The sequence below is a fragment of the Myotis davidii genome, unplaced genomic scaffold (genome assembly GCF_000327345.1).
Source record: "Myotis davidii unplaced genomic scaffold, ASM32734v1 scaffold162, whole genome shotgun sequence".
Lineage (NCBI taxonomy): Eukaryota > Metazoa > Chordata > Mammalia > Chiroptera > Vespertilionidae > Myotis > Myotis davidii.
In genome coordinates, this window is record NW_006300036.1 from 4,215,233 (window position 1) to 4,225,993 (window position 10,761).

The 10,761-nt window shown below is 35.6% G+C and overlaps 1 protein-coding gene across 2 annotated transcripts in view; it reads right to left on the bottom strand.

The window, feature by feature from the left end:
* Window positions 1-449: 449 nt before the first annotated feature.
* CTBS (chitobiase, di-N-acetyl-) overlaps window positions 450-10,761 on the bottom strand; it is a 21,583-nt gene continuing 11,271 nt past the window's right edge. Inside the window, exons 3-6 of one of the 2 annotated variants that reach the window (XM_015572127.1) lie at window positions 7,213-7,384; window positions 4,692-4,789; window positions 4,148-4,309; window positions 450-779 (exon numbers count right to left, since the gene is read on the bottom strand). In XM_015572127.1, coding sequence (XP_015427613.1) covers window positions 588-779; window positions 4,148-4,309; window positions 4,692-4,789; window positions 7,213-7,384 — 624 coding nt within the window. In that variant the 3' untranslated portion in view covers window positions 450-587. The remainder of the gene's footprint in view (window positions 780-4,147; window positions 4,310-4,691; window positions 4,790-7,212; window positions 7,385-10,761) is intronic. The other variant, XM_006776247.1, reaches the window with a different exon arrangement.

The window sequence follows — 10,761 nt, forward strand, 5'->3', positions numbered from 1 at the left end:
GAAATTTGTGCATGGAGGGGGGGGGTCCCCTCAGCCCAGCCTGCACCCTCTCTAATCCAGGACCACTGGCTCCTAACTGCCTCTCCCACTGCCAGCCTGGTCACCCCCAAATGCCACCCCCACCAGCCTGGTCACCCCTCACTGCCCCCCACTGCTGGCCTGGTTGCCCCACACAGCCTGCTGCTCAGTTGTTTGGTCGTCCCTCACTGACCCCCGTGCTGGCCTGGTCGCCCCATGCAGCCTGTTTGGTCATTCGTTAGGTAGTTTCGGTTGCGACAGTCACTTTTATATATATATAGATGTTAAGTACACTTGTTTCTTACCTTTATGTTTCTGGACATTGAAGTTATTTATATCTATACCTATCTACATATCTATCTATCTATCTATCTATCTATCTATCTATCATCTATCTATACTTCCAAATATAAAAAAAGCATCACTTTATTCTTTATCTGTTTTTTATTATACTAATAAGTAACATATACAGCCATATAACAAAAATGTATAAATTTTTCATCTCTTCAAGAGACTAGATCTGTTTGTACAGATCTTTTTTAAAATCTTAGTAGTTTGACAAAAGATGTTCATAGCTTTGGTTTTAAGGCTTTCCACATTTCTTCAGTTTGCTGTTTGGCTACAGCATCTCCAGAGTAGTCAAGACAGTTTGCATTCCACATGCCAATACCCCGTAAGCCCCAGGTTTGTACATATGCTGTCTTTAAAGAAATGCTCTTCGGGTTATCATACCACACTTGATGAAAATGGCCAGCAGAATCCTATACAAATAAATGAAAGTAGAAATTTTAAATATTCAGTGCAATAAGAGGGAAAACATTTCTTAATTTCAAGGACTCTAAAAGGATACAATGAAATAATAAAAATGTAAGGGCACAGCACCTTCCAGCTCTATGATTGCATGGCTCTATATGTGATACTTGGTAGGTATCATTGCCTGTGGCATTCTTACAACAGCAGAGATTACACAAATAAGCCTCCCAATAGCTTCCTTTTAAGGTTTTCTCATGCCCTAAGATTCCTTCTTTGCCCTGATCTGATTATCATCAACCAAAATGTATATCTGAGTAACTTGTGTAGTTTTTATGTAAAAGTACAGATTCCAGTTAATTCGTTTGACTTAATTAAAACCTTCCAGGGCTAGTGCTCTGATATGTATTTGTTTGTTTTGTGTTCTGTGTTCCGTTAGGTAATTGTGATATTCAGCCAAGGCTAAGGAGGATCATTGCTATGGTTCTCTGATACCAGCTTACACACTTTTTTTATATTCCCTACAGTTTCTAGAAATGTGCTTAGTTAGGAGCTCAACAGATTCTTTTGTTTATGATGCATTAGTCAAATCAAGAGGTAATGGCAATAGACAAGGAAAGTAACTTCTTTTCTAAGTCTTATGGAATTGACCTAAGAGCCTGTCAGGACCGAACTCCATGGGTGCCTTATGCACACAGCTGACAAAAACCATAAACTAGAAAGTGGTCTTTTGCTCACCTTCTACCCTTAAAGTCCTTCTCCCCATAACATCTGACTTTATCTAGCACTGACAGTCTCTCTCTTAGAAGGTAAATCATCCTGTATAATAAAGAGGTGATATGCAAATTGACCATCACTCCAACACACAAGATGGCCACCCCCATGTGGCCACAAGATGGCCAACAGGGGAGGGCAGTTTTGGGCGATCAGGCCGGCAGGGGAGGACAGTTGGGGGCGACCAGGCCTGCAGGGGAGGACAGTTAGGGGCAGTTGGGTCGACAGGGGAGCAGTTAGGTGTCGATCAGGCTGGCAGGGGAGTGGTTAGGGGGTGGTCAGGCTGGCAGGCAGAAGCAGTTAGGGGCAATCAGGCAGGCAGGCAGAAGAGTGGTTGGGAGCCAGCAGTCCTAGACTGTGAGAGGGGTTCATGATTGGAGAGGGTGCAGGCTGGGCTGAGGGACACACACTCCCGCATGCACGAATTTCCTGCACTGGGCCTCTAGTTCATTGGTTAAAGGAAAGAGAAAAGGAGCTGACCTTGGCAAAAGGGTAGAGGAATGGGTGGGAGGGGGGGAAATAGGAGGTAAAAATAGAATGACCTGTGCTCAAAAATAATTTACTTATTTTATATACATCTTGGAAAAATTTTAAAGGCAGTTCTCAACTAATGCTGGTAACATTTTTTTTTTTTAAATGATAGCACCACTGGAATTAGAATAGTCTCCTAAAATAACTTCTTTGAAGAGCAACAGTCCCTAGTAAATAAATAAGCTATGGAATATTGAAGTTATAATAGACTCATTACATACATATCTTATACTATATCTTATATTCTGTACTTTCAGATATTTAGATCTAGTAACAATTGTAATTCACCATTAAAAGACAACTTGAAGAACTTGTACCTAAATATAGAAATATTTAGTTTTGAAGATTAGGAGCAAATCCTAATAGCTTTGAATTTGCCATCATTCAAGCTAGTACTCTGAGACATTTTGACACTGTTAAGAAATTTCAAATGCCTCAAAATAGTGAAGGGTCAAAGGGTGAAAAACTGAGTACATGTAGGAGTGATATATATGCATGGTTAGGCATAAATGCCTTCAAGAATACTGAGTACCAAGATGAAGCTGCTATTGCTGAGACAGCATAAGAAGGCAGAATGATTCTCTTCAATCACATCAGAAACTTGATTTTGGTTGCTGCTAATTTTACAAGCAACAAAAAGAGGAACAAAAGCGGTATGATTAGATTGTTGTCTGAAGTGCCATGGAATAAATGGTCTTCAAGGCTCATAAAAATGTATTCTGAATTTTAAGACCTTAAAGAATGTGTCTTCTTATTCATTATGGAAAAAATAAGACAGGGATTCAAAAACACTACATCACAGCAACAACTATTATTCTGTAGTACATATTTCTAAATTATGTATAATTGGTTACATACAGTCTTTACAAGACATATTCTTGAAACACCCTTCCCCATGCATGTTCCTAACAGTGCTAGGAAACAAGGTTCTATGTTAAAAAAAAAATGTATGTACTGTAGCACTGCTCAAAGCCTTTCTTATAATGTACATTTTAAATCTCCAGGAGGGACATACAGTATACACTGTTTTCCAAATTTATTTGGCCATGGTGTGTGTGTGTGTGTGTGTGTGTGTGTGTGTTTAATATTAACAGTTCCTAGAACAGGGTTCTATCAATACTATTTGGCAAAGGCAAGGTTACAGTATGCCATAGTTTAATTACTAGGTATGCACACTAGACTCTAAAGTTTAGAAAACTCTGCAATAAAGTTTTCTACATAATCGATATATAGGCATGTATAGATATAAATCCATTATAATTTATTAAATATGTATGGTTTCTATCATTTTTTATAAAAGATTACCAGACCATTAGTTAAAACTGATATTCTTACTGGAATTAACTTACATCATATATTTTTAGGGCTCCTTTTACAGTAACAATCCAAAGTGAAGTCAAAGCTAGTACTTAGATTTTTGAGGTGTGAAAAATTATTATGCTAAAGGTAAATTATGAAAAATATAACTTTTCTTTGCCTCTTTGGTATGACAATTCCTATTTATCAAATACTACCTGACAAAATTGCTTATCATTCATCCATTTCTTCAAATCTCTGTAATATTTTTAGTTTCTAATTTTAACATTGTTTTTCATTGGTCTCATATCACATAGTTTGACTGAATTTTGAAATAAATTTGAAGTGATGCCATTTTCCATTGTAAAGTCCATGATGGCATCTCTTGTTCTCATCCTCATTCCTTTCTGCATAGGAGCCTCATCGGAGTCTCTGTCTAGTTTGAAATGGAGGTTTTCAGAGCTAGCAGCCTATTTTTTCCCAAAGCTTATTAGAAGCCAGTCTTCATACATATTTGTCAACTATTCAGGAAATCCTGTTTGTTATATGCATGTTTTTATTATACCACCTACAATGACAAGTGGCTCATGAAGAGCAGTTCCGCTGTGACCATAACTTGAATTGCTCACCAGGGAAGTCAAGTTCCTGATTAAACAGATTCAAAGACAAGTTTACTGCTATAAACAGCAGTCAACATGCTGTACCGAAAAGAAAACTGATAGAAATTCTCCATATCAAATAGGTAATTATGAAAATATGCAATTACAAAAAGTCTTACTTTATAGTTATAATATGGAGACATCTGATTTTCATCCCATAGGATTCCAGAAAGAGAACTCTTGACTTGCTTCATAATTATTTTATAGGGCACCTGACGTCCTGCAGCATCACTACACGGAGCTCCCCGGAAAGGGACTTTTGCAATGGTACAAACATGATCCTAGAAATGCAGAAATGTTCATGTTAGAAATTATCATCTAAGTATATGTTAAGAGTTAAATCAGAAAATATACTGAAAACTATTTATTAGAAAAAATGTATACTATATAAATGTAGATATGCTGACTATACAGTATGAAAATTAAATTTCATTATTAAATGAAAATATAGAACATTCAGAAACTTTCATGGGATTGAATATTTAAAAATAAACCCTTTCCCTTTTAGTCTCAAACTACTAGTATATTTTAGAAATTCTAAAGTTTATATACACTATATATAGGATAGCTGGTAATTTCTAAATAGAATATTATATATTACAGCAAGGTCTAAAAATACAAAAGAAAGAGAAATCAATTATGTAAGAAATGAGCTGTTCTTACCTCTGATAGCGTCAGGCAGGTATAATCATAACCATACCAGGGAAGACCCATTACAAGTTTCTTGGGGTTAATGCCCATCTTGATGTAGTCATCATATGCTAATCAAATAGGAACAGAAAAGGCATATTTTTTCCCTTCATATGTCTACTAATATATTTATACAAGCCTTGCAGCATCTAAGTTGGAAAACAGGTACATTTCTGCAAAATACTAATACATTGTTTCTCTGATATTCTGAAAATCATCCCTTAAGAATTACATTATAGTCCTGGCCGGTTTTGCTCAGTGGATAGAGCATCAGCCTACTGACTGAGGGGTCCCAGGTTCGATTTCAGTCAAGGGCATATACCTCGATTGCAGGCTCAATCCCAGAGCATATGTGGGAGGCAACCAATCAATGTGTGTCTATCACATCGCTGTTTCCCTCTCTTTCTGTATCTCCCCTCCCTTCCACTCTCTAAAAATCTATGGAAAAATATCCTCAGGTGAAGATTTAAAAAACAAACAAAAAATTATACATTCTAAATCATGTTCTAAACCATTTCTATTAAGTAATAAAACCATGCAAAATAATTAAGATGAAATTAATGCAAAAATTACAAAATTTAATTCTAGAAAGAATGACACTTCAGGAAAGCATGCTGATTGTATCTATTAACTGCTAGGTATATTTTATATTCTCGATTCTAAAGGGTTTTTTCTTTTAAAAATATATTTTTATTGATTCCAGAGAGGGAGAGAAAGATAGAAACATCAATGATGAGAGAGAAGCATCTGCCTCCTGCACACCCAACCCTGGGATCGAGCCCTCAGTGTGCCCGGACCGGAAATTGAACTGTGACAGTTCATAGGTCAACATTCAACCGCTGAGCCATGCCAGCCAGGCACAGGTTCTAAAGTTTTGGTAAAGTTCTATAAGTCTTAAACTTTTTGTCTGGGATGATCTCAGAATTTTTTATGGAAAGCACAAGTGTCTCATGTTTTCAAATACCCTAAAAGCATGAATTACAGCTAGGGATGAGAAATGTCCCCCTCTTACTCTGTATTAGATAATCTGTAGTTATAGAAACAAAGAGAAAAGTGAAGAAATTACTAGTACTATGGATCCCTTTCTGCCCACTGCTGCAAAATGTGTTGTTTTTCCACCAAGAGAAGTTCTAAGACTATGTAGAATGTTAAGTAAATTTGCTACTTTTCATAACCTTTGAAATTATGGTATACCATTCAATAGCCAAGAAAGGGGTGGATTATTCATCATTTCTGAAACACATTTGATTATGAAACCTTTTTTGTTGTCTAAAGTTTTACATATGTCTCCTTTTTTCCCACTTGACATCCCCCCGCCCCAGCCATTCCCACCCCGGGCAAGCCCCACAGCCCCAGTGTCTCTGTAAATTGGTTATGCTAATATGCATGCATACAAGACCTTTGGTTGCTCTCTAATCCCCCCTCCCCTGCCATTTGTCTCTGGATGTATTCTTGTTCATCATGATTATGAAACTTTTATTGATAGAGCACAATTATCATCTCTTCCATGAAACAGTTTGGGAAGATTAGATTAAATAATTACTTTTTAATTATAACAGAATTAAATTGTCAAATTTTTAATTATCTGTCCAAACAACTAGGACATGCTAAAATGAGGCCAGGTTCTAAGGTGTTACCTCTCTATAAAAAAGAAATAATTTTTTACTTACTAACCAATCAACAAATCAGTGCCAACTATCTGAGAAAAATTCACTTGAGTCCATATAGCAAGCAACCTTTGATTCAATTGGTTGATGGGCTATAAACTAATCCAAACTTTGGAAAGGATAATGCAAAGGCCATACCATATGAATGAGAGGTCAGAAATACTCTTAATTGTGATGCTATACAGGCTTACCCTCCTTATTGCACTTCAAAGATGTGACTCTCCAGACACAAAATGATTATGACTTCCTTTATTGCAATATTCACTTTATTGCTGTGGACTAGAACCAAACCTATAGTATCTCCTAGGTATGCATGTAATTTGCAATATAGCATGTACTAATAGAAAATGTCAACTGAGATAAAGCCAATCCTACCAATCATGTGTAGAAGGTATTCACATCATAACTATCTTTGCTATTAAATGACTTAACATTGGTTATTTCAACACAAAAAAAATCTTGCCAAGTTCTAGATTAAAAAAATATCTTATTTATGTAATTTTGAGAGAAGTGTGTTGACTTGAAGTTAAAACGCTTGAGTTTCAACGATGTAATACTTCATAGCTGTGCAATCAAGATAACACCCTTCATTTCATGTGCAATAGATGACTAATAAATAACATACTTATTTAGAAGATTTTTAGAATTAAATAAAAACTTTAAAACTTTAACATTTTTGTAAACTTTAAAGCTCTCCAAATTAAATGTTTCTCATGTTTCAAGAAAGCATGGAAAAGGTATACAAATGCCTTAGAAATACTAAAAGACTTAGTGTTTGAGGTTATGGAATTAATATTAGCAATAAACGATTATTTGGTGTGTCTTACCAGTTATCGTCTGATTATAGGGAGCATTGGCTGCTGCAATACATTCTGACCAGACCTGACTTTGTTCATCATAAGACATCACAAAGAGGAAGTCACAAGCATCTGCAATTCCAGTATAATTATAGCACCTTCTGTCTATGCACTTTGGAGACCAAGCTACATCAAAGGTTACCTGTGGAGAAACGCAAACCATTTTACGTAACAGGATCAAATATGCATATTATGTTAGATGTTTTGTTGACTACATATTCTCATCTAATACTATCCAAGAAAACAGAACTGCTTTCATATATGAATGTAGAGTTGGACACATATGGAACTAGAAAAGGTCTAAGAAACACATTTTTTGCCTACATGGATTGTTTCAGACATATATTTGGACAATATTTTGGATACATATTTGGAAAATGGACATATTTGCAACCAGAGTTGAATACATATAATTTCAGGAGCTGTGAACTGTGTAGAAGGGGAGTCTTAAACTCAAATGTCTTCAAAGGTTAGATTGGAAACTCAGCAGATCGAAAGAAACAAGTGTAATGACAGTAGGGCAGTGATGGCAAACTTATGACAAGTGTGTCAGAGGTGACATGTAAATTCATTTTTTTGGTTGATTTTCTTTGTTAAATGGCATTTAAATATATAAAGTAAGTGTAAAAAATATAAGTCTTTGTTTTACTATGGTTGCAAATACCAAAAAATTTTTATATGTGACACGGCACCAGAGTTAAGTTAGGGTTTTTCAAAATGCTGACACGCCGAGCTCAAAAGGTTCGCCATCATTGCAGTAGGGTGTGGTGGGAAAGCAATTGGAAAATAAAAGCAGCACACTAAAATAATTCAAATACAAAAGTTTTTTAAAAATTACCCAGGTTGCCTGACTGGTATGGCTCAATGGTTGAGCACTGACCTATGTACCAAGAGGTAAGGGTTCGATTCCCAGTCAGGACACATACCCAGGTTACAGGCTTGATCCCCAGTGGAGGGTGTGCAGGAGGTAGCCAACCAACTATTCTCTCATCATTGATGTTTCTATCTTTCTCTCCATCTCCCTTCATCTCTAAATCAATACAAATTTATTTTTTAAAATTATGCAGGATAAATTGGTCAGTCATATGTCGGTACAAGATGACTGGCCTGGAAGTAGGAGCCCAATTTACAATTACATTATTATGATGGGTTTATTCCAATATTACAGTTAAAGAATAGTGGTGTTTTATAGCTACAGGTATAATCAACTAGAAATGAAAAAATCACTTAAATGGTCCAATTTTATGGAAATATTCCAATAAAACTTAAGTGATAAATTATCTTCCATTTTGAATGGTGAGCCAGTCTTCTACAACAAGTCCGTTTGCCTTAACCAAGTATTAATTAGCCTGATATGTGAGCACATATTCTAAGGCAGTGATGGTGAACCTTTTGAGCTCAGCGTGTCAGCGTTTTGAAAAAACCTAACTTAACTCTGGTGCCGTTTCACATATAGAAAATTTTTGATATTTGCAACCATAGTAAAACAAAGATTTATATTTTTGATATTTATTTTATATATTTAAATGCCATTTAACAAAGAAAAATCAACCAAAATAATGAGTTCATAGGTTCATTGTGTCATAGGTTCGCCATCACTGTCTAAGGTTTCATTAAAAGTTCTTATTTAGGCTCTCAGTAAACCCACTGATTAATTATTACAAATGATTGAGATACTTTAGTTAAAATTTTTACACTTTGACCAATTTATTCTACTATTACTATTTTTAAGACTTTCTCAAAGTTCTCTTAATAATTCTCTGAATATTAACACGAAAGGAAGCTCTACAAAAAGAAAACCTTATAGGTTATAAGGCAAAATTTTGCTTCTTGGACCCTGCCTTATTACTGCTTCCTATTATAAAATGGGAGCTATACTATTGTAAATATATTTCAAATCCCTTTTGTAAGTTCTTACCTCTCCCCTAAACATTAATAGTATTTTCACCTGGATTTCATAGTTAATCTCATATTTTTGAGAGGGCAATATTAATATTTTAGACAAATCAAAAGACTTTGGTTCAAGTGTTGGCTCTGCTTAACTAGGTCTGTGTAACTTAAAACATCTGTGTTCCTACCTATAAATACGAGGATGTAGAAAGAACTCCTCAGGAGCACTTCTAGCTCTGTAATTCTCAGACCAAAATTCTGTAATCTTAAATTACCACATTTCCCCCAAAACACATTTCTCCTCCCAGACTCTATTGTAGTCTCTCTCTCTCTCTCTTTTTCTGGTCACCATTTTAAGAACCTTTCTGACTCTTCTTCCCGATACCCCATTGCTAATCTCATGTTTTCCTTTCCTTCTCATAATTCTTTGGCCTCTTCCTTTCCATTAATTAATTAACTAATTCAATAAGCATTTATTGAATAGTTGCTGAGTGTTAGGGTTATGCCATCATCCCAATCCAAACCATAAATTCTATCATTGTATTATCGGGTTAGTCCTTACTGGTCTCCCTTTCTCCTCTAGAAATTTTACATACTGCTGTACAATATTCTTCTCCAAGCAGTTTCTACACATGTAACCTGTTACTTACAGAAGAAAATGCATAGTCTTCAATCTGATATTCTTGACCTTCCACAATCTGGCCTGTCCTGGCAACTGTACTTACCACTAATCTACCTAACATGAATTTGACATAGCAGCCCAAATTGTTCTACTTGCCCCTCAAACATGGAAATAGTCCTACTGCTCAATCTCTTCCTCCTTGACCTCTCACTATAGCTTAATCATCACTAGCAAATAGATTATTTTTTTCACTAACCAATTCCAATTTATGAATAAAAGCAATGTAAAGAATGTGGGGAGCCATGGCCAGTTGTTCAGTGGTTAGAGCATTGGCTCTTGGACCAAAGGGTTAGGGGTTCGATTCCTAGTCAAGGGCACGTACTTCCTCCCTCCCTTCCACTCTATCTAAAAATCAGTGGAAAAACATATCCTCGGGTGAAGATTAAAAAAAAAAAAAAAACACTTAAAAAAAACCCTGACTATTAAAGTAAATGAAACCATTTAAAAAAAAAAAGAATGAGGGTTAAGTCTTTGATAGCAAAGTATTGAGAAGAGGCCTGCATACCAGATATTTGCTCTTCTCGCTCTAAATTGTACTAATCTGAAAAGCTGATTTCCACTCAGATTAATCCTTATATCATTTATTAATTTCTCAATAATTCTCAAATGCCCATTACCAAATGTACCAGAATCACCTTGCACAACTTAATAAACATATAGTTCCTAGGCTCTATCCCAGATCTACTGAATCAGTCACTGGGTATATTTTTAACTATATTCCCAAGTGATTCTGAAATAGGTTTAGAATCATTGGTTAATAATTACTTACATAATACATAACATAAAATATATTTTACATATATATATAAAATATATTTTTTAGTCTAATCTAATAAAAGAGAAACATGCTACACCCACAAGCCATGCCCACAAGCCACACTCACCAACCAATCAGGAGCGAATATGCAAATTAACCCAACTAAGATGACAGCAGCCACAGAGCTGGA